The sequence below is a fragment of the Lepus europaeus genome, chromosome 19 (assembly GCF_033115175.1).
Source record: "Lepus europaeus isolate LE1 chromosome 19, mLepTim1.pri, whole genome shotgun sequence".
Taxonomy (NCBI): Eukaryota; Metazoa; Chordata; class Mammalia; order Lagomorpha; family Leporidae; genus Lepus; species Lepus europaeus.
Genome location: NC_084845.1, coordinates 54112503 through 54136279, shown reverse-complemented (window position 1 = coordinate 54136279; position 23777 = coordinate 54112503). Strand labels below are relative to the sequence as shown.

The window sequence follows — 23777 nt, the reverse complement described above, 5'->3', positions numbered from 1 at the left end:
TATGAAGGAAGGACACTCATGGTGTTTGAGGTCTTGTTCCCTTCCACTCACTTCCAGTTCAGGGCTGAAGTCCCTGGAGATGTAGCCCCTTCTCTCTCTCTCTCTCTCTCTTTAAGATTTATTTGTTATTGATTTGAAAGTCAGAAAGTTACAGAAAGAGAGGGGGAGAGAGAGAGAGAGAGAGAGAGATCGATCTTTCATCTGCTGGTTTACTCCTCAAATGGTCACAATGGCCAGGACTGAGCCAAGCTGAAACCAGGGAGCCAGGAGCTTCATCCAGTCTCCCACATGGGTAGCAGGGGTCCAAGCATTTGGGCCATCCTCTGCTGCTTTCCCAGGCCATTAGCAGGGACCTGGAGTGGAAGTGGAGCAGCCAGTACACAAACCAGCACCCAAATGGATGCCAGGGTCGCAGGTGGCAGTTTGAGAGGACACAGGCCATTGCTAACCTGGGCTTGCCAACTTGGAACCTGTGAGGACTCAGAACAAGGAAGGTATGGAGGTGGGCAGCTGCCACCTTCCCTGTCTGTACTTCTCCTTCAGCTTGAAGATGACCTTGGACTGTCAAACTAGGAGTGAGTCTGACCCCACCATTTCTGCTAGCTCTATGAGTATTGGTGAATTATTTAAACTTCAAAGATCTACTTTTTCTTTTTTTAAAAGATTTTATTTATTTACTTGAAAGTCAGAGTTACACAGAGAGAAAAGGAGAGGCAGAGAGAGAGAGAGAGAGAGAGAGAGAGAGAGAGATCGGTCTTCCATCCGCTTGTTCACTCCCCAGATAGCCACACTGGCCGGAGCTGTGCTGATCCAGAGCCAGGAGCCAGGAGCTTCTTCCTGGTCTCTCACGTGGGTGCAGGGTCCCAAGGACTTGGGCCATCTTCTACTGGTTTCCCAGGCCACAGCAGAGAGCTAGATCAGAAGTAGAGCAGCCGGGACTCGAACTGGTGCCCATATGGGATGCTGGCACTGAAGGCAGTGGCCTTACCCGTTACACCACAGCGCTGGCCCCAAAGATCTACTTTTTAAAAATTAATTAATTTATTTGAAAGACAGAGTCACAGAGAGGTAGTGGTAGAGGTAGAGAGAGAGAGAAGTGGGGGGAGGGAGAGGGAAAGATTGAGAAGTGTTCCATCTGCTATTTCACTCCCTAAATGGCCACAACAGTTGGGTTTGTGCAGATCTGAAACCAGGAGCCAGGAGCTTCTAGCTCTCCCATGAGGGTGCAGGGGCCCAAGGACTTGGGCCACCTTCTGCTTTCCCAGGCTGTAGCAGAGAGCTGGATAGGAAGTGGAGCAGCTGGGTCTCAAACCAGCACCCATATGGGATGCCAGCACTGCAGGCAGTGGCTTTACCCGCCACACCACAGTGCAAGCCCTGAGATCTACTTTTCATCACCTGTGAAATGGCATAAGAAAGTCTGCTCCCCAGAGTTGGTGTGCGGATTGCATCAGGTAATGGATGCAAAAGGGTCTGGCACACACAGGTTTCCTTTACTCTGAGTTGAGCCGTGAAAAGGATTAGACCTGGATGTCCTGGGGGTGGATCCTCTGGGTTTGAGCCTTCTAGCAGGCTTTCCTTGAGAGGGTGGAGGAGCCATGGACAAATACTTGAGTATGTGACTTCACCTGTGGCCAGCCCACCCAGCAAAGGGAAGGCCAGGTCTAAAATTGGCAGGCCCTAGCATGTGCTTGTCCACCAAGTCGTCATGGAGGCAGAGGAGACAAGGGGCTGGTCCTGTCTTTGGCCTGATGACTGTTCCTTTCCCCCACAGGTATAGCCTTCACAGACCTCCCGGTAAGTACTTCTGTTGGGGCTTCCCCATCCTGGGCTGTTGGGAGCTGCCTAGGGTGGGTCGTGGTGGTCCCTGCACGTGCAGGGTGTGGAGTCTGGCCCTTTCCCCAACCAGGGATGTGTGCTGTGCTGTCAGCTTGGGGGTACCACTAGGGGGTACCTACTGGTCTCCTCTCTCCAGCAGCAAGGCCTGGTCTTCCTCCACGACTCTTAGCAGGTGACCATAACTTGTGGCATTTCCAAAGGCAGTGGTGGGGGTGGGCGGTGGTGGAATGAGGGTAGCTCCGTGGTTATGCTGCTCTGTGCCCTCAGGGACCCAGTCTGCTGCCATTCAGGGTATCCCAAGCCAGAGAGGTGAGCTTTGTGGAGTTTTTTCTTCTTGGAAAAGGATGGAATTTTCTGTGGGCTTAGTTTAGGGTTCATTCCCACCCCATGTACCTCAGCCCTTCCTACCATGAGTCATCACAGGCTTCATCACATGCCTCCACCCAGGATGCTGGAAGCCTAGCCTGACACTGTGCCCTCACTGGTTCTGGAAGGTTTGCAGACTCTGGAGGCAGCTTTGTTGCCCTAGGAAAAGCCCTGGTGATCTAAGGGGCCTTGGAGGCCCAGACTGCAGTGCCTAGGGTCCTTTTGGAACCTCCTGAAATGGATCAGAATCTGCTCCTAGCTGAAGGCCCCAGAGAGGGGCTGTGGTCCTGGGCAAAGCCTCAGGATTCTAGCCCTGGCTGGGAGTCTAGTTGTGCAGACATGACATAAGTGGCCAGATGTGAGTGTGGACAGTGTGGGGGTGTCCCTGTGGTCAGTGATGGTCAGGAAAGGTTTGCTGGAGGGGGTGGCTTTGCCTGTGGTGTGGAGGGTAGGAGGAAAGGAAGGAAGTGAATTCCAAGTTCATGGTGGGCTGAACCCAGTGTGCAGTAAAGGCACATGGTACTCAGACAGGAGGATGGGAGGGGAAGAGGAAGTTGAGGTCCCTGGGAAGACCATCTCAGTGACACCGGGAGAAGGTGAGGGGAAACACCGGCAGTGGGAGCCACAGAGGCACTGAGCAAGGCAGTGGCCTGGCAAAAGCTGGTAATGCAGGGGGCCCCACACCTCACTGGGCATAAAGACCTCCTCTGTGTAAGCCTGTGGCAGGAAGGGGAGCAGCCTTTCTCCCCCCTTGCCCAGAGCCAGGCGATCCAGCTCACCTAATCCCTTTGCCACGCTGTTCTCCCCGCTCCTTTCCTGGGTCATCCTGTCCCTTCCTGCTGCCTCAGGTAGCTCTGTGTTGTGGTAAAAGGATCCTTGCCCCTGCATCTTTTCTAGAGGAGCCATTACCTGAGCTTTACGCGGGGCCATGGCGCCTGGCCTGCCTGTGTGTGCTGGCTGAGTTGTGGAGGGGAGTCAGGTCCCTGGAGACCAGGTAGCCTCTGATGCGGGGCAGGATACTCTCCACACTGGTCCTCGCTTGCTTCAGCTTTGTCCCTCAAATTCTGGGGTTAGTGTCTGGCTGGGATGTGGGCAGAGAGCAGCTTCATCCACCTCCTGCAGCCTTGCTGTGCTTCTCAGAGCCCTAGCTTCGGCCCGCAGGAGCCAGGGAGGTGAGGCGAGGCCCTGCTGTCTGCTGCTTCAGGGCCTGACTGACATTTCATTCTCCTCCTCAGGCCAACCTCTACCCCACCGTAGGCCTGCAGACACCTGGGGAGATTGTGGACGCCAACTTTGGGCAGCAGCCCTTCCTGTTTGACATTGAGGACTACATGCGAGAGTGGCGTGCCAAGGTCCAGGGCACTGTCCACTGCTTCCCCATCAGCGCCCGGCTTGGCGAGTGGCAGGCAGTGCTGCAGAAGTGAGTGCTGTGCCCCGGCCCATCCCAGGGGCCTCACTCTCCATAGGCCCCTGCAGGCTACCAGCTGCTCCTGTGGATTCCAGCTGGGAATCCCCTCCGGGGAAGCACTCCCAGATTGATTCCGCCTGTGCTCGGCTGCCCTCTCACCTTCCGGACACCTCCGCTCCTTCCCAGCTGCTCCCGCTTAAAACCCTCTGCCCCTCAGCCGGTGCTGAAGGCTGTCTGTGAGAGCCCTGGCAGAGCCGTCTTCCTTCCCGAGGTCATTTTGCAGAGAATGCCAGGACATCCATGGCTTCTTCCTCTGTGGACTTTTCCACAAGAGCAAGTATCCGTCCATCCTTCTGTGGTTCTGGCCTGAGGTCGCCTCACTGGGCTCAGCATCCAGCCACGTCTCATGTGTCCATGGCAGTGGTGGTGGGAAGCTTCCTCCCTAGGACCAGCTTAGCTGGCTCCTTGGCTCATTAACTCCCAGACTGTTCTAGAAGCGGCAGTTGCTGAGACTCCCAAGGGAGGCCAGGTTTGGGCCTCTCCTAACTTGCCAGTGGGAGCCTGAGTAAGGCAATGACCAGTGTCCATTCTGCTGGACAGTGAGTGAGCTTAGTTCTCAAAGATGGGCAGATGGGCATGGGGAGGAACTGGACTCCTGCCAGCTCTGGTCATTGCTCTGGAGCCCTTGAGTGGGTTAAGGTGCATACTGAGTTCTTTCTGCAGACTCCCTTTCTTGAGGGATTGATCTTGAGGCAGGCTCCAAGGGACGCTGAGGCAGAGGCTAGATAGCCAGACCCTCCTCAGGAGAAGTAGCATTGCTGCCTCTAGGTCCTGCACAGAGCAGGCCAGAAGTGCTTCCTTGGAGGGCTCAGGCAGGGCCATGCCCCATAGCAGGCCTGCAGGGATGGGCAAAGAAGAGGTGGGCTGTGTGGGGAGGGACTGAAGCTCCCAGTGTTAAGGGCCTGAGCTCAGCACACAGGGGTTTTTGTTCACATGAGCTTTTATATATTCATTTGTAGTTATTTCCCAAGACTTGCATATAATTTGCTCTATGGTTTCACATAAATTACCTTATGAATATTGGCAATGGCTGTGTTATCTTGGAGTCAAACTTTGCACAAGCGCCTTGGCTGGTTTCCCCTGATGGGAATTCAGTTTTATTTCCCCCTTTGTTTGTATAGGAAACCTTTTGTACTTAAAGAATTTTTTTTTCTTTTTTTCTTAGAATGCCACTAGAGTAGTCTGTTCCTGTTTGTTTTTATTTGAGAGAGAGAGAGAGAGAGAGAGGTCTTCCATCTGCTGGTTAACTCCTCAAATGGCCACAATAGCCAGAACTGGGGCAGGCCAAAGCCAGGAGCCAGAATCTCCAGTCTTTCACACAATTGGCAGGGCCCCAAGCACTTGGACAATCTTGGACTTGGACTGCCTTCCCAAGAGAATTAGCAGGAAGCTAGATCAAAAGTGGAGCAGCCAGGACTTGAACTGGCACTCTGATATGGGGTATGGGCATTAAAAGTGGTGGCTTAACCCACTGTACCACAAAGCTGGCCCCTAAAGAATTTTTCATGTTTAAGATTTTGGGGTAGGGGAGCTGGCACTGTGGCGTAGTGGGCTATGCCTCTGCCTGCAGTGCTGGTATCCCATATGGGTGCTGGTTCAAGTCCTGGCTGCTCCACTTCCGATCCAGCTCTCTGCTATGGCCTGGGAAAGCAGTAGAAGATGGCCTAAGTGCTTGGGCCCCTGCACCTACGTGGGAGACCCAGAAGCAGCTCCTGGCTCCTGGCTTTGAATCGGCTCAGCTCTGGCTGTTGCAGCCATTTGGGGAGTAAACCAGCAGATGGAAGACTTCCCTCTCTCTGCCTCTGCTTCTCCTTCTCTGTAACTCTGCCTTTCAAATAAATAAATCAATCTTTTTTTTTTAATTTAATTTAATTTTTTTTTTTTTTTTTTTTTTTTTTGACAGGCAGAGTGGACAGTGAGAGAGAAACAGAGACAAAGGTCTTCCTTTGCTGTTGGTTCACCCTCCAATGGCTGCCGCGGCCGGTGCACCACGCTGATCTGAAGCTAGGAGCCAGGTGCCTCTCCTGGTCTCCCATGCGGGTGCAGGGCCCAAGCACTTGGGCCATCCTCCACTGCACTCCCGGGCCATAGCAGAGAGCTGGCCTGGAAGAGGGGCAACCGGGACAGAATCCGGTGTGCTGGCGCCGCAAGGCGGAGGATTAGCCTGTTGAGCCACGGCGCCAGCCCAATAAATAAATCTTTTTAAAAAAGATTATTTTTGGCCGGTGCCGCGGCTTACTAGGCTAATCCTCTGCCTGTGGCGCCGGCACCCAGAGTTCTAGTCTCGGTCGGGGCGCCAGATTCTGTCCCAGTTGCCGCTCTTCCAGTCTCTCTCTGCTGTGGCCCGGGAGTGCAGTGGAGGATGGCCCAAGTTCTTGAGCCCTGCATCTGCATGGGAGACCAAGAGGAAGCGCACCTGGCTCCTGGCTTCGGATCGGCACAGCACGCCGGCCGCTACACACCGGCCGTAGTGGCCACTTGAGGGTTGAACCAACGTAAAAAGGAAGACCTTTCTCTCTGTCTCTCTCTCTCACTGTCTAACTCTGCCTGTCAAAAAAAAAAAAAAAAAAAAGATTATATATATAATTGCTGTTTTTAAATAGCAAAATACTTAGCACAGAGGACAGAAAACATTAAAAACCTATATGTGGGGGCTGGTGCTGTGGAGTAGCAGGTAATGCCACTACCTGCAGTGCTAGCATCCCATGTGGATGCTGATTCTAGTCCTGACTACTCCACTTCTGATCCATCCTTCTGCTATGGCCTGGGAAAGCAGAAGACACCTCAAGTGCTTGGGCCCCTGCACCATGTGAGAGACCCAGAAGAAGCTCCTGGCTCCTAGCTTCAGATTGGCGCAGTGCCGGCTGTTGCGGCTATTTGGGGAGTGAACCAGCAGAGTGAAGACCTCTTTCTTTCTCTCTCTCTCTCTCTCTCTCTCTCTGCCTCTGCCTCTGCCTCTCTGTAACTCTGACTTTCAAATAAATAAATCTTAAATACACACATACACATACACATACACATATGTGTGGGAAAACTCGAAAAAGTGTAGTGAATGGATGGAATCCACTGTATGATAAAAATGCATCTTTGTAAGAAGTGAAATTATGGTGGCCTGCATTGTGGCATAGTGTGTTCAGCTTCTGTCTGCAATGCCAGCATCCCAATATGGGCACCAGTTCAAATCCCAGCTGCTTCACTTCTGATCCAGCTCCCTGCTAATGTGCCTGGGAAAAGCTGCAAAAGATTGTTCAAGTGCTTGGGCCCCTGAAACTACATAGGAGACCTTGAAGAGACTCTTGGCTCCTGGCTTTGGTCTGGCCCAGCCTTGGCTATTATGGCCATTTGGGGAGTAGACCAGTGAATGGAAGATCTTTCTGTCTGTCTGTCTGTCTCTCTCTCTCTCTCTCTCTCTAACTCTGGCTTTCAAATAAATTAAGTAAATCTTAAAAAATAAAAATTATTGAGACACAGGCACTATTCATTTTAATGACATCTTATATTCATAGAAGTTCATGTGAACCAAGTTTCGTTAAAAAAATTTTGCCCTTGTGTGGTTTTGTTTTTTTTTTTTAAAGATTTTAAAGGTTTAGTTTATTTATTTGAAAGGCAGAGTTACAGAGAGGCAGAGTCAGAGAGAAAGAAAGTTCTTCTGTCCACTGGGTCACTCCCCCAGATTGCCTCAACGGTAGGGGCTGCAACCGTGGGAACCGCACCAGTCTGAAGCCAGGAGATTTCCCTGGGTCTCCCATGCAGGTGCAGGGGCCCAAGGACCTGGACCATCCTCTGGTTTCCCAGGCCATAGCAGAGAGCTAGATCAGAAGTGGAGCAGCTGGGACTTGAACCGGCGCCCTTATGGGATGCCGACACCGCAGACCAGGGCTTTAACCTGCTGTGCCACAGCGCCAGCCCCGCCCTTGTGTTTTAATACTCATAATATTTATGCTATTCAGAATATAGTGTTAGGTAATACATATAATATAATAAGAGGTTGAATTTCTTCTTACTTTGTGCCAGACACTTTATGTGTATTATCTCACATTACGCTTAATACACCTTTCATGTGACAGCCCTGCAGATATTTGGCATTTACAATGATGACATCAGATATTCTGTATACATTAGGCACAAGGCTTATCTTGCTGTATACATGTGCACACGTTTGCATGTACACACATACACACACAGGCCACTTTTCAGCCAGCTTCAGATTGCGTTGAGTAGCTGCTAGGCACCAGGCTTCTCTAGGCCATTTTCCAAGGATTGTTTTTGCACTGGAACTGCTAGTGGTGGCTCTTCCTTCCTGACAATATCAGCCTCACATCCTAGCTGCTCGGGCCCCAGTTTGTGTCATGTCATGGAGAATGCTCCTGGGGAAGTGGGCATGCTTAGGACAGGTGCCCAGGGCAACCTGTGGAGCTGTTGCTGCATCTCTTGGGCAGCTACCACACAGCATCACTGGTTGATGTTTCACAAAGCCATTATTGGTCATCTCTGGGCTTCTACAGTTCACAAGGAGGCAGCTGCTTCTCTGAGCTTGTGGACAGCGTATGCCAGAGAAACTGCAGCTACTCCTCCAGGTTGTGAGACAGAATCAGCAACCAGCCCTGATTCAGCCCCTTCATTCTCATTCTGTGGAGGTTGCACCTCCAAGCTATGTTTGGGGGAAACCTTCCAGGGAGGTGGGCTGTCCCATCTGGCAGTGAGCAGTGCAGTTCTTGAGTATCACCTTGAGTTCTTCTTTTCTTCTAGCATGGTCTCATCTTACCTGGTGCATCATGGGTATTGTGCCACAGCCACGGCTTTTGCGCGAATGACTGAAACCCCGATTCAGGAAGAGCAGGCATCCATAAAGAACAGACAAAGTAAGGTTAATTCTCTTCTCCCCTTTCCTTTCCTCACTTGTCCCCAACTCTGCTCCCTGGCTCATGCCAGGCCTGAATAACCTGTCATAAGCTCATTCAGCCCATAGCCCTTAGCCAGCCCCAGTGCTGTTCCTGTCCCTCCTTGGACAGCTGGTAGCCTAGGAACATCTAAGAGCAGCCTCCCTAATGCACATGCTGAAGGCCAGGCACAGGCCAGGCCCTAATGTGCTAGATCCCAATCCTCTATGCCTTGTGTCCTTCTCCCTAAATCTTGAATCCCACTTAGCCTCCTGTTCTTGGGTTTGTGGAAAGAGTATGTTTGCATCAGACCAACACCTACCTTTCCCATCATTTACTCGCTCTAGTTCTGTGTGGTACTAGCCACACATGACATGACATGGTCAGACAAGGTGAAACTCATGCTTAGCAGCTGCTGTGGTAGCCTTTCTCTCTGCTCCCCAACTCCAATCCTGTCTTTTACACTCAGCCTAGAAGCTGTCCCTGGCCAAAGGAAGCCTCCCAGTGTTCATGCTAGCCTCTGTGTTGTGTGTTTGGATTCTTTCATGGCAGAAAGAATGTCAGGAAAGAGAAAAAAGACCCCAGAAAGGAGCTAGGAGAGTGAAGTGGGTGTGTATGGCTGTGTGTGTCTGTGTGTGCCTGCTTGCATCTCTGAGCTGTCGTCTCTGTGTATGTGCATGTGTCTGTGTCTCCCAGAGAAACTGCGCTGAGCCACACAGACGGAAAGGGATCCCAGAGTTGGGATCTTCAAATGAGAGAACCTCAGATCCAGGAGTCACTCCTAGCAAGATGCACCAGGCCCCAGGGCAAGAGTGAGAAAGCAGCAGTGAGATGGCTGATGGCGTCAACATCATAGATGCCGATGTGAGGAGGATGACCTCTCTCCCAGCAGGGAGCATGCTGCAGCTCCTGAAGATTGCCAAGACATGGGCCCCAGGCCCAGACACCAGTGTGCTCCTGTTGCCACTTGTGTGTGAGGCCTGGGAAAGAAGTTTGCCTGAAGAGACCCTCAGACACCAGCTGCCTCGGTGCCCATCCCTGGATCACTGCACAGCCACTTCCCTCCCTCCACCCAGGTCCTTGGCTATCTGCACCCCACCGCGGCAGGCCTCCAAACTTGCCCTCCTGTTTCTGGGCTAGATCTTCCCCCTCTTCTGTTTCCCACTTTTACTTGTAAGGACTCTGGACATTTGGGAGAAAACAGGTATATTGCAGGTCTGGATGGCCACTTTCTCTCTTTAGCCTGTTTTATGAGTGTTTCCATCTGGCAGGGCACTCTGAGCCAGCCCTCGTTCCAACGCTGGCCATGTCCCAGGCGTGTGACCGTGAGGAGGGTCTGCAGCCCTTGCTCACTGCTGTGTGCTTGCTCTCTGCAGAGATCCAGAGGCTGGTGCTAGAGGGCCGCGTGGGCGAGGCCATCGAGACCACCCAGCGCTTCTACCCAGGGCTGCTGGAGCACAACCCCAACCTGCTCTTCATGCTCAAGTAAGTCCTGGATACCATTAGCTCCCCTAGAGCCCAGCCCCTCTCAGCTGGTGGTGGGAACAGACAGCCCGGGCCAAGCCCAGAGCATTGCCGCTCTGCTCCCTCTGCAGGTGCCGACAGTTTGTGGAGATGGTGAATGGGACCGACAGTGAGGTCCGCAGCTTGAGCTCCCGAAGCCCCAAGTCCCAGGACAGCTACCCTGACTCCCCCAGCCTCAGCCCCCGCCATGGCCCCAGTAGTTCCCACATGCACAACACAGGTCAGCCGCTCTCCACAGGGCTCTGGGAAGAACTGGTGTGCAGAAGAAAGGCCATCCCATGTGCCTGTTCCTGGGCTGGGCTCAGGGCCCACTGCCAGATTTGGGGGAAGGGAAATGGGACCATTGTGGCTATTCCCTGGGCCCCACTTGATGGCAAGTTGCCCTCCTCTTCTGATTGTTCCCGCTTCTAGGCGCAGACAGTCCCAGCTGCAGCAATGGCGTTCCATCCACCAAGAGCAGACAGAATCACAGTAAATATCCTGCACCCAGCTCCTCGTCCTCATCCTCATCCTCCTCATCTTCCTCATCCCCGTCCTCCATCAATTACTCCGAGTCCAACTCAACAGACTCCACCAAGTCCCAGCCCCACAGCAGTACCAGTAACCAGGAGACCAGGTGCCTGTCTTGTTCCACTTCCTGTTCTGCCTTCTCCACTGTACCAGCTGGGCCCACGTCAGTCTGTCATTTAAGTGCTCCCCCCTGCCCTTCCCACCCTGCCTCCTCCCAGGTCTGCGTCTGGACTACAGGCCTTAGCTTTTTTTCTGGGGTGCTAATACTGCCGGGCTGAAAATGTGGTCACCTCCATGCGGTGGGCATTGTGGTACAGCTGATCAAGCTGCCACTTGGGACACCGATGTCCTATATCAGAGTTCCAGTTCGAGTCCTGACTCCTCCACTTCCAATCTAGCTTCCTGCTAATGTACCTGGAAAGGCAGCACATGATAGCTCAAGTACTTGAGTCCCTGCCACCCACATGGAAGACTCGGAGTTCTGGCTTCTGGCTTAGGCCTGGCCTAACCCCACTTGTTGCAGGCAGACCAGTGGATGGAAGGTTCATTTTCTCTGTCTCTGTCTCTCTCTCCCTGTTTCTCCCAACAACTGCCCTCCCCCCCCCCCCATCAGTCTGTCTTTCAAATAAATAAATTTTTTTTTTAAGATTTATTTATTTGATTTTTTTTTTTTTTTTTTTTTTTTTGACAGGCAGAGTGGACAGTGAGAGAGAGAGACAGAGAGAAAGGTCTTCCTTTTTGCCATTGGTTCACCCTCCAATGGCCGGCACGGCCAACGCACTGCGGCCTGCGCACCGCGCTGATCCGATGGCAGGAGCCAGGTGCTTAACCTGGTCTCCCATGGGGTGCAGGGCCCAAGCACTTGGGCTCAAATAAATAAAATTTTTAAAAAACAAACATTAAAAAATGTGCTGTCCTCCAAGGAGGCCTCCTTTTCTAAGGAGGCTGGGCCTATCAGACCTCCTAGGGTCTATAATGAAGGAGCTTTGACTGGATCAGGCGATGGACAGCCAGTTGGGCAGGCAGGGAATCTAAGCTGTAGGCTGCAGCTCCGGTGGCTCTCAGTGGTCTCCAGGCATGTCTCAAGGCTGACCTGGGTTTGGCTCCCAGCCAAGGCCACAGAGGTGCCCATTGAGGACCATGGAGCCCAATCACCAGGGATGAGGGAGATATGCAGAAGAGGTGTCAATTCAGAGGAGGGTCAGGGGAAAGAGAGTCCCACAGGCAGTCAGATTACAGGCCTCTGGATATAACTGGTGTCACAGGAGGGGCCAAGTGTTAGAGCCTGGGAAACTTGGGCTGTCCTTTCATGCTCCTGGGGACCTTTGGTTTATCCACAGCAACACATTGTAAAACGTGAATGTTGGCCCCTTGGCCAACTCCTACTCAACTCTTGTCCACAGCGACAGTGAGATGGAGATGGAGGCAGAGCATTATCCCAACGGTGTGCTGGAAAGCATGGCCACACGCATCGTCAATGGTGCCTACAAGCATGAGGACCTGCACACGGATGAGTCCAGCATGGGTGAGGGCCGTGCCCTAGTGTGATGCAGCATTGTGTTACCTAGAAGGCCCTGCTGGGTCCCAGTGCCCTCGTTCCCTTGGGAGGGGGCTGGGAAGGGCAGGTTTTGGCAACTTGAAAAGCTCCAGCCAGTCCTGGCCCACTGCCTCTCTAGCCAGTTGTGGATGTGTCCTTGGGGGTAACTCCAAACATGTAGGAAGGCCCAGACCTGCTGCCAGGCTCAGGCCCTTACATTTGGGGCTGGAGGGAGTTTGAGAGTGTGGGTGCTATTAGGAACACCATGCTCCGGTGCAGGGTGGGAAGAGGGGAAGCTCCTGAGGCCTGCTTAACCCCTAGACTGTGTGTTAGGGGGACTCAGGACACCTCCACTGTGGCTGCTGTACCTGCTGCTCCTAGCAGAAGCTGCAGCTCACCCAGCTCCTTCATATGTCACCCTGATCCTGCGCTTCTCGCCTTACCTTTCCTGACATGTTCTCTGCTGGGTTCTGGGTGCAGATGACGGGCATCCACGGAGGCAGTTATGCGGGGGCAACCAGGCTGCCACAGAAAGAATTATCCTGTTTGGCCGAGAGTTGCAGGCACTGAGTGAGCAGCTGGGCCGGGAGTATGGCAAGAATTTGGCCCACACAGAGATGCTACAGGTATGAGACAAACCAAATCCTTAAACAGAACAAGCCCCCATTGGTGCTGGGAGTAGGGTGGCTCTGGGAAGGTCCAGGGGACAGCAGGAATAGGAATAGGACAGAGCTGTGGGATCTAGTCAGGTCTGCAGTGGGAAGTGGCTTTCTGGGATATATTCTACCTTCTGGCCCTGGAGAGGACACAACCCTGCCTGACTGTACAGTTGAGGTATGTTGAGCTCTGGGCACCATGCAGGGTCCTTTGCCTGTCTGGAGCCATGGGGGGAGGTGTGCCACAGTCCTCTCAAAAATACTCTGCCCCATAGGATGCCTTCAGCCTCCTGGCATACTCAGACCCCTGGAGCTGCCCAGTTGGCCAGCAGCTTGACCCCATCCAGAGGGAACCTGTGTGTGCTGCCCTCAACAGCGCCATTTTAGGTGAGTGGCTCTAACAAAACCTGAAGCTTGCCCATGAGTGCCTGGGGTGGCCTCCTCCCCTCTGCACCTCGGAAGAGCTGATGTTTGTGCCAATTAGGGGAGTGAGCTGCATATAGGTCCTCTCTGTTGACTCATAAGACTCCTGGATGCCTGGGGCTGAACTTAAACCCTGACCTCCCTCTGCCCACCTGAACTGGCTGCTGGAGCATGATGGATTCTAGGCCATGACCATGAGCCCAGGCCAGCCCTCTGGGCTAAAGAAAGCGAAGATCCTTAGGTTGCTAGCATGCCTACCAGGCCATGGACTAGTGGCTGGGACACCCTCAGAGACTGAACACTCTGTTCCAAGAGATTCTGTCCATTCCCCACTCGTTCCACTCCCAAGGGAACTTTGACCTGGGCCCAAGCCCTGGGCATGGCATGACTAGGCCTTGTCTCTCCCTACAGAGTCTCAGAACCTGCCAAAGCAGCCTCCTCTGATGCTCGCCCTGGGCCAAGCGTCTGAATGTCTGCGGCTCATGGCCCGAGCAGGCCTGGGATCTTGCTCCTTTGCCAGAGTCGACGACTACTTGCACTAGCTGACCGTGCTGGCTGCCCCATCTGGCCCTCCCTCGGCCCCTGGACTGGAGCAGCCCTGCCCTTCATAGGCACCTGGTACAGGGACCTGGAAGCCATGGGCAGAGTCCACTCTAGCTGCCTGGCCTTTTCCCTCTCTTCCTTCCTCTCCTTTCCCCCTCTTCTTCCTTCCTTCCTCTCTTTCCCCCACCCTCATATTCTTCCCCCCCTTCATGTGCAGTGGCCTATGACACAGTATTGGCTGGTTACTCTCATGTAGCGCCTTCTACTTGGAAAGGGGGTTTTGTTTTGAGGAGGGGTTGGGGTTTTTTAATCTTTTCTTTTCCCTCCTGACTGAGCCACCAGTATTTATCTCTGGAGAGTTTGTGCTGAGCTGGTTTCTGCTAATTTAGTGAGGAAGCCTATCTAAGTTGGTGATAGCCTATTATTTTCATAATTAAAAAACAAATGAGATTATATATAAAAATATATATATATATTAAAGAAAAAAAGAAACAGTATTTATCATAGTGTTAGTGGTCCAGCACCTCTTGGGTGAGGTTGTCCAGACGCCATACGTTTTTGAGTCCAACTCATTAAAAAGGAATCATCTCTGTCCCCTCAGCCAAGTGATCTGTTTATTTCAGGCTCCTCCTTTGTTGAGACATGGGCCCTTCTGCAGCCTGGGGAAGCTGCATAGGTTTGGGGGGGCCACTTAGTAGGCAGGATCAGCTTACACTGGTTTGCAGCATCCCAAGAGGTGTCTGTTCCTAGGCCCCTGAGAGCTGAACTGAGCAGAGGACTGCAGGGCCATGGGTCCAGTGAAGGGACAAGCAAGGGACAAGCCAGCACGCTGTCTGCCACTCTACCCTGTCTCTCACTGCCTGCCTTGACCCTCTCTCTCCCCTTTTCAACACCCTGCCTTCCTTTGTTAAGATGGCCAAATAATTCATTTACTCTCAGTTGATTGCCTGGAAACTACCTGCCTTTGACCCGAGAGCTGCCGTGTGCAGGCTGCTGGGAGGAAGCATTCACTCCCAGGACAGAGGCTCCGGAGGACAGGGGCTGCTTTCTTCCTGCCTGAATCTTCATGTCTACACGACTCTCTTGGGATCGATACTTTCTGTGGAGAAGCTGGTACCTTATGGAGACAGATTGATGGGCCAGTTGGTTCCTGGAGTGGATGGAACCTTTGACCTTCCCAGGCCAGGAGTCACTGCAGCTGTGCCAGGCTGTTCCCTGCAGCTTCGCCCCAGCCACTTGTAGGAAACTCTGTTAGGAGCATTGCCGGCCAGATGAAAGGACTCCATGGGCTTTACAGGCATCCCTCCAGCTGTTCCAGTTGGATCCTTACGGCTGGTGGAGCAAAGCAGCCCTCCTACCACAGCGGAGTCAGGAGAGAAAGGCTGGGACAGCTGCCCGGGCTGGGGTGGACTGTCTGTGGGAAGGAGAAGGAGAGGGTGGATGCCTACAGAGGTGCACCACAGTGTGAGAGAGAGCACAAGCAGCCTCTTCAAAGAGTAGGGTCAGCCGTGGCAAGGCCAGAAGCTGAACTTTCCAGTCTCTACCAGGATCCAGGCCAAGCAAGTTCTTGCTCCATGTTAGAGGACACAGGAATGGTTGGTATGGCCTGAGATAGTCCATGCCCAGCAGCCCTTACTTGGCCCCCACAGCTGGGCAAGAAAAATGGTCAGTCTGGAGCAACTGCTGGTGATGGGGCCAGATCGCTGGCCTATGCTCTACCCAGAGTTGTGCCTTGAGAGATGAAATGATCCTTTAGGCTGCTGCTGCTTTTTCTTGGTCCCTGCCAGGGTCCTGACTGGCAGTCCACAAACCATCACCTGTCAGGAGGTGTTAGCCTAGCTATAAAGGAAATTCATTCTGTGCAAGGCTGGGAATACTGAGCTTTAAAACCCAGAGGTTGGAAACATTAGGCTGTTAAAATACTAAGAGTGTAGCAAGAGTGGCAGTTAAAACCAGAGGGTTCAGAGAACATCTCCACCAATCTTCTCCTATACAGTAAGGAAAGAGGCCCAGGAGACTAAGTGACTTGGCCAAAGTCACACAGCAAATTAGTGGCAGAGTCAGGACTAACTTTATCCCTGTGAGTTGGGTACACTGCCAGGTTCTGAAGCTGAATGGCAGCCGAAGGGTTGGGTGAGGGGTTCCAAGTTGGTGTGGCCTCTGGCAGTATCTGAGCAGCTGATACCTTCAGGGGTGTGTTAGGGATGGGGATGGGTGCCTGGGCTTGGGTTGTGGAGTGGCTGAGAGAGCACCCAGGAGGGCTGAGGACAGCTGTGTGCTGCATGGGGTTGGGTGTCTGCCTGGCTCATACTCAGTACCTGTGGCCGCCTCCCCATTTTCTGTGCCTTATCTCACTGTTTCAGCTGAGTCCAAGTTGTTTACTCTGTTCCTCTCCCGCGGGGCTCTCTGTCCCAGTTGGACAGTTCATCTTGGGGACAAAAGCCTTTGCCCCACAAGCTGTGGAGAGGGCCAACACCAAGCTGCTGAGCCTGCTGCCTTGCTGATGGGCCAGGTCTGCCTGCCAGCCCAGGGAGCCCCGTAAGCACACCTAGCCCTCCCAGCCTGCCTCCAGGCTGGATCTGACCCGTGGGCTGGAAGACCTGGCTCTGCTGGGTTGTCCAGCTCTGGGGGAGCAGCCTTCCCTACTCGCCTTCCCTTTGTGGCACCACATGGCCACTTCTAGAGTGAAAGCCAGAACCCCTGTCCCTACTCACATGGGTCTGCTGCAGGGCATGGGCTTCAGAACAGGGACACCACAAGACAGAGAAGTGGGGGCCACCTGGCCACCCAGCGCCTGCCCACCCCTTAAGCAAGCACAAAGATGAGGCAGAGGACTGTTGGAGCTGAGAGTTCCTTTGGTTGCTCACAACTCAGGTATGTGCACCGTGTGGCAGCTGGACAGCAGAGGCCGGCTTGACCGCCAGTCCCAGGCACCTGCACCTGCAGCCAGGCTGTGGCCTGTGGCTGTCTCAGGCGCCCACCTCTTTGCGTAGGGTTCTCCTCCATTAGTAACCACAGCTGAAACAGACATCCTCCACGTTGTGCACACTGGTTCTGCCTTTGTCCTCACAAGTTGATACTTGGCATTAGCATGGAACTTGTGGGCATGGGAGGGTTGAGAGAATTCTAACACAAAACATCCTATTAAAATTGTACTTGAGAGATGAAAAAACTCCTGTTGTATTTTGACAGAATTATTTTTATTAAAATACACATCCATGAGCAGTCCTGAGTGTCTGGTCTATCTGGAGTTTCATGGATTTGGACACCCCCCAGCCCACCTATTTGTGTCTCCTCAAGGACTCGTGAAACCAAGTGTTTATAGGACCCCAGATAGGACAGGTGCTTTAAAACCAACAAAAACATGGGGCTGGCATTGTGGTGTGATGAGTTAAGCCACCACTTGCAGTGCCAGCATCTCATGTGGATGCTGGTTCGAGTCCTGGCTGCTCTACTTCCAAGCCAGCTCCCTGCTAATGGCCTGGGAAAGCAGTGGAAGATGGCCCCTCCACCCATGTGGGAGACCCGGATGAAGCTCCTGGCTTTGGCCTGGCCCAACCTGGTCATTGCAGCCATTCGAGGAGCCAACCAGTGATGGAAGACTGACTCTCTCTCTCTCTCCCCTCGCCCCGTCCTTCTCTTTCTCTGTAACTGCCTTTCAAATAAATATTTTTTAAGAAAATTATTTGAGGGTCCGCCACTGTGGTGCCCCAGGACAGGTGCTTAAGCCTCACCTTTGTTGAAATAGCTTTCATCTTACACAAGGAAAAAGCAAATTCATCTTCAGAAAGGTGGGCCACAGGTCCTCCTCCCTTTGAGAAAAAAAAAATGTTTTAAGAATATAATCAAACACTGGTGTCTGAGGAAGGTTGGTTCTAGCGCTATACCCTTCCATACCAAATCCAAGGATGCTCAAGTCCCTTATATAAAATGGTATAGTATTTGCGTATGACCTGTGTCCTTCCTCCTGTATACTTTTTTTTTTTTTTTTAAGGGAAAGGGTTTATTGGGGAACACCCTACAGACCGGAGTGAAGGTGCGGCGAAGGAAAAAGAAAGAGTATGAGAGAGAAACAGAGAGAGTAGCCAAGAGACCAGAGAGGCTAGAGAGAAGAACCGAGAGAGCGCGTGTTCAGGACCAGGCCCTTTTAAAACTTCACCTGAGAGCGGGCAGGGACACAGGAGCAGGAATCCCATTAGGATGGGGGTGGAGCCTGGCTCAGGGAGGTGGGCCATGCGGCCACCTGGCTAAAACTGCGCTAGTTTCCTAACATTCCCCCCTGTTGTTTTTATAAAGCAGGATTTGTATGGGGTTACATTAGTCCCGAAAGTCCAGGAGGGATAGAGGGACTAGAGGGACGATGATCTGTCTTTAGAGCTGCTTCCTGCTGACATGGTGTGATGTCTCAAGTCGCCGTCTCTCCTGAGTGGGGAGCCGAGTATATCCCTGTAGCAGCATTTGGTTGACCTCCTGGTTTTTGAAGGCCTTCGTTTGTTCCATTATCACCTGCTGTAAACACTTAGACACTGTAGTATAAAAGGGTGAGAATAGTAACTAATGATCCTAAGAGTGGCATTAACCAGGAAATGAGAGGATTTCATAGAGAAGAAATGGGGGGGGGGGGGTGGTCTCTGGACCCTTGTGGGGACAGTTTGATGGATGTGGCTTAAAGCTGATTCCAGCCAAGACTGGGAGAAAAGTCACTCATCTTTTGTAGGTAGAGGGTTTGTAGAGAAATTTTGAACAATCATACAACATTAAGTGGGGGAGAGGACCATCAGTACACACAGGTTGGGAGTAGAGCCATTGGTGGTAGAGTAGAGGTTATGATTACAAAGGAATGAGGCCCAAGTGGGCTAGATACAGAGGACAGAGTTGTTATTAGAGAACCTAAGAAAGGTGCTAAGCTACAAATAAGTTTTCTGATTGAGAGGCAAATAGAACCTGACAGAAGGGGCTTGATAATAATCTGGTGGGCTTTAAAGCATTGTAAATTATGAGGCCCAGACTCATCTATCTCTTCATATAGCCTACATCCTAAGGGAGGTGTAAACCTCCTTGGGGAAGACACCCTGTTGACTTCCATTACCTAGCTGGTCTGGGAGGAGAGCTGGCCAAGTAAAGGCAGGTGGCAACTCCAACAGGAAATATACAGTTCTGCCTGCAATGTTACTGACCCTATTTGGCCATCTCCTCAGCAGCAGTGGTCACCTTGGAAGCTGGGTTGAGTGAAGGGCTTTTCAGCTTAGAGCCAATAAGATCTGTGGCTCTGACCTGAAGTCCTTCAACTCCAGGGCAGGTCCATTTCCAGTGATCCAACTCTTGGCTGGCAGAGCTGTCAGGGCTCTTCACAAGCTGATTTCTGCTGAAGCCCAGGCTTGCCACATTGAAAGCCACTACAGTGGACTGGCCTGTTGGGTCTCCTTGAGGGCAGATCACTGTACAGATCAGCCTTTAATAGGCCTGCCATCTATCTCTACATTTCTGATGCCTAGCTTTCTTTTCCTCCTGGTTTTTGTTAAAGCAGACCAGAGGATGCAAGTCAAGTGGTGCTCAAGTGCCATCTCTAATCTTCAGTGGCCTAAACTAGAAGTCTGTAGTCACAGGCATGTTCTGTAGTAGTTTATATTGAGGCAGACAATGCCCATGAGGAAAACTATATTCTCACTTTAAAACTTTCTTTCCCTTTGTTCTGAAAGGAAGGTCTTTTCCTGTTTACCTCGCTGATGGTGAAGTAAATCTAGCTAAGAAATTATCATTTAAGCTCTTATTTTGGCTGTGCTATTACAGAAAAATGTTAGCTACCCCTTTATAAGAACTAAAAATCAAACAAGAGGCATTTGCTTACTGCACACAGTATTTTTGAAAGCACCTGTAGGATTTTACAAAGCATGTAACTTTTTAGGCCTCTGGGTCTTTCTTATTAAGATAACCATCATGTCTAGTAACACAAGATCATTAGACTTTTTAATTCTCAGACATTTGTATCAATGCCATTTTATATTATAGAAACTTAAAATTTAGCACCACTTCACATCTTGACAGTACTTCTAATATAGTCCAAATAGCCTGTTTAGTTGGTGTCTCTACAAGATGAGAGACATAGGTCCTTCGGTTTTTTTCAGTTGGGCCCGAACTGGAAAAACCAAACTCCAGAATTTACTAGAAATTTCAGAGTCCAAATTATTTGAAACTGATTTTTGATTTTTTGAATGCCTGTCAAGAATGTCAAGAAGGCCGGCACTGCGGCTCAACAGGCTAATCCTCCGCCTTGCGGCGCCGGCACACTGGGTTCTATTCCAGGTCAGGGCGCCGGACTCTGCCCTGGTTGCCCCTCTTCCAGGCCAGCTCTCTGTTATGGCCCAGGAGTGCAGTGGAGGATGGCCCAAGTGCTTGGGCCCTGCACCCCATGGGAGACCAGGAGAAGCACCTGGCTCTTGGGCTTCGGATCAGCGCAGTGCGCCGGCTGCAGCACGCCGGCTGCAGCAGCCATTGGAGGGTGAACCAACGGCAAAGGAAGACCTTTGTCTCTGTCTCTCTCACTGTCCACTCTGCCTGTCAGAAAAAAAAAAAAAAAAAAAAAGCCAATTAGAATTTAAGAGACATCAAGAGAATATAATAGATTACTTTAATTAATTACTTTAACAGAGAATCAGATTTTAATTTTACAGTAAAGAGGAATAGATTAGTATACTTGTGATGTTTTCCATCTGCCAATGTCCTTGATTTACATTTGAAATAAACTGTTAAAAACCTCCAAATTAAGATAACGCATCAAATTTCAGCCTGAATTACTTTAAACAGTGTAACTATTTTCATAGACAGTTTATAAACTAACCCAAATAGTTTTTATAGAACATGTTGAGTATACAAAAGTTTACATTTAGACACATTTATTTCATTCCCCTTTACCCAATTTAAATTAGCAGTCACACCTAAATTACTTAGGATGCTGATATATTTTTATCTGAATTTAATTGAAATTAAAATTGTATTCATCTAAAACAAGTACTAATTACCCATTGTTGTTTTATTGAGTATTGATTACCCAGAAACCTGTTAAAATAAATTGTAAAATAAGTTCAGCAAGTTACAAAGCAATATTTTTAAAGGTAGGGATCTTCCTAGATTCAAAGAAAAATTAGTTACAGTGGGCCAGGTCCATGCAGGAAACCTGATTCTCCTGTCTGGCTTGCTCATGATAAAACAAAGAGCCTTCAGAGGGGTGGGATACCTAATTTGTTTCTCAATAAGCAGGGAGCCCAGAAGGATGGGACTACCATTCCCTTGCTATTCTTATGGTAAGACTGGGACAAGAGAGGGACAAAAGACCAGTTGGAGACCGCCATTCCCAAACCTTTAAGACAGAGATAGTAGACTTTGGGACCCCACTGGTTCTGAGATAAAGAATTCCTAGGTGGGAGGGGGCGATACAGTGAGAGTGGGGGTAGCAGCTAGGGAGGAAGTCATCTGCAGGATAAAAGGAGGCTGTGGTAGTGGCAGGAACAGGATGGGGCAGAAGAAAGGATTTTTTGCTCAGGCCTCTGACCCCTAGTGCGAATCTTGGAGACCAGAAGGACTTGAGCGGGAGAGCTAGAAGTACACAGGGAAGGTTTAGTTTGAAGATAGGAAAAGGCTTGAATGTATGGAATCTCCTTCCATTTTCCCGAACGCTCACGGAAGTGATAAAGATGTTATCAGGGTCAAACTACTCCAACTTCCGATCCCTCAGACAAATGCGCCACCATGGAGGGGCCGCTTTTGAGGGCTGGGGCCAATTTAAAAGGGACCACGGTTAGAGAAGTTTCCATTGCGACCTCTAGAGTCAGATCCGTGGATTGCAAGCGTCCTAGCATCCTGGCTGTCTGACTAGTGAGAGAATATGGGAGCAGAAGGCGGGGTCGTCACCCAAGCGCCCGCTGGAACCCAGGGCCTCGCCTGGAAAGAGGCGAACAGAGATGGAGTTGTCACTCGCACCCACTGTTGCCTGGACACAGTGTCCGTAGAGGCTAAAGGCCTTAAGTAGAAGTAGGAGTGGTGGCTAGAGTCCAGTGCTGCGACCTTCATACGACAGTAGACCACCACTCAAATAGAAGTCGCCGTGAGGAATTTCCGTTCCCCGTCTTACCTCCGAATTTGGAAGGCCGATGTGTGGATGGAGATCGCAGAGCGTTCGGTGGCTTGGAAAGAGTTCCAGAGGTGTGCTTCGCGACCGGCAAAAATCCAGGACCCCAGAGCACTGGAGGATGCTGGATTACCAATATAAGTTTATTCGAGTCACTGCACCAATGTTATATCTTAATGTTAGCCATTGCAAAACACATCGGACACCGGAGTAAGGGAAAGGGCTTATTGGGGAACACCCTACAGACCGGAGTGAAGGGGTGGTGAAGGAAAAAGAGAGAGAGTATGAGAGAGAAACAGAGAGGAGAATAGCCAAGAGAGAGCCAAGAGACCAGAGCAGGAGGCTAGAGAGAAGAACCCTCCTGTATACTTTAATTCATCTCTGAATTACTTAGAATATCTAATATAGTGTGACTATGCACATAATGATAAGACTGCAGATTTTTTCAGTACAGTTGCAATTTTTTCTCCTAAATATTTGTGATCTGTGATTGACTGGTTGAACCTGCAAATGTAGGACCAGCAGATACTGAAAGCTGACTGCATTCCAAAAGTGCTCACCCCAATACTACAGTCAAAGAATTTCTTAGGGATATCTTTAAGGAGTTTTGAGGTTCGATTTCTACCTGTCAGGAGGGAGAGAGCTTGTGCTTAAGTTCTCAGCACACGGGGCCACCACCTGCAGTGCCAACATCCCATATGGGCGCTGGTTTGAGTCCCAGCTGCTCCACTTCTGATCCAGCTCTCTGCAATGGCCTGGGAAAGCATTGGAAGGTGGCCCAAGTCCTTGGACCCCTGAACCTGTGTAGGAGACCCAGAAGAAGCTCCTGGCTCTTGGCTTCGAATCGGCGCAGCTCCAGCCGTTGTGGCCATTTGGGGAGTGAACCAGCAGATGCAAGACTTCTCTCTCTGCCTCTGCTTCTCTATAATTGCTTTTCAAATAAACTAATTAATTAAAAAAAAAAAATCTCAGCACAGGAGGCTAGCATTGTGACAGCAGGTTAAACTGCAGCCTGTGACATTGGCATCCATATGGGCACCTGTTTGAGTTCCAGCTGCTCCACTTAAGATCCCTGTTAATGTACCTGAGAGGGCAGCAGGCACAGATGAAGCTCTTAGCTCCTGGCTTTGGCCTGGCCTAGCCTTGGCCATTGCTGGAAGTGAAACAGCTGATGGAGGGTCTCTTCCCTTTCTAACTCTGCCTTTCAAATAAATAAATCGTAAACAAAATAATCACAGCACAGGAGCAAGGCGTTGTGGTACTGTGGATTAATCCACCACTTGGGATACCTGCACCCCTTTATCAGAGTGTCAGTTTTGAGTCCCAGCTGCTCTGCTTCCAACCCAGCTTTCTGCTAATGCCTCCTGGGAGGCAGCAGATAATGGCTTAACTGCTTGGGCCCCTGCACCCACTGGATGGAATTCTGGGCTCCTGACTTCAGCCTGGCCCAGTCCTGACTGTTTTAGGCATTTTGGGAGTTAATCAGTAGATGGAAGGTCTCTAATTCTGTCATTCTACCTTTCAAATAACATTTTTTTTTTTTTTTTAAGATGTGGTTAGGAGGGGCCAGCGCTGTGGCGTAGCCGGTTAAAGCTGCCGTCTGCAGTTAACCTGGGGAGTTAACCATTGGATGGAAGACACTCTCTGCTTCTGCCCCTCTGTGGCTCTGCCTTTCAAATCAATAAGTAAATCTTAAAGGAGGTGTTTAGCCTAGTGGTTAGGTTCTCCACATCACACATAGGGTTGCCTGGGTTTGATTCCTGGCTTTAGCTACTGACTCCAGCTTCTCACCAGTGCACACCCTGCGAAGCAGTGATGGCTCAAAGTAATTGGGTTCCTGCAACCCACTTAGGGGACTTGGACTGTGACCCTGGGTCCAGTCCTGTTGTTGTGAGCATTTGGGGAG

At 51.0% G+C, this 23777-nt stretch overlaps 1 protein-coding gene across 1 annotated transcript in view; it reads left to right on the top strand.

Moving 5' to 3' along the window:
- Positions 1-17454, top strand: part of RANBP10 (RAN binding protein 10) — an 83256-nt gene extending 65802 nt beyond the window's left edge. The window contains exons 5-14 of the mRNA XM_062175848.1: positions 1775-1797; positions 3441-3625; positions 8423-8535; positions 9930-10038; positions 10149-10297; positions 10489-10693; positions 11991-12112; positions 12605-12750; positions 13056-13167; positions 13615-17454. Of these exons, the coding sequence (XP_062031832.1) occupies positions 1775-1797; positions 3441-3625; positions 8423-8535; positions 9930-10038; positions 10149-10297; positions 10489-10693; positions 11991-12112; positions 12605-12750; positions 13056-13167; positions 13615-13745 (1295 nt within the window). The 3' untranslated portion in view covers positions 13746-17454. The remainder of the gene's footprint in view (positions 1-1774; positions 1798-3440; positions 3626-8422; positions 8536-9929; positions 10039-10148; positions 10298-10488; positions 10694-11990; positions 12113-12604; positions 12751-13055; positions 13168-13614) is intronic.
- The last annotated feature ends 6323 nt before the right edge of the window (positions 17455-23777 follow it).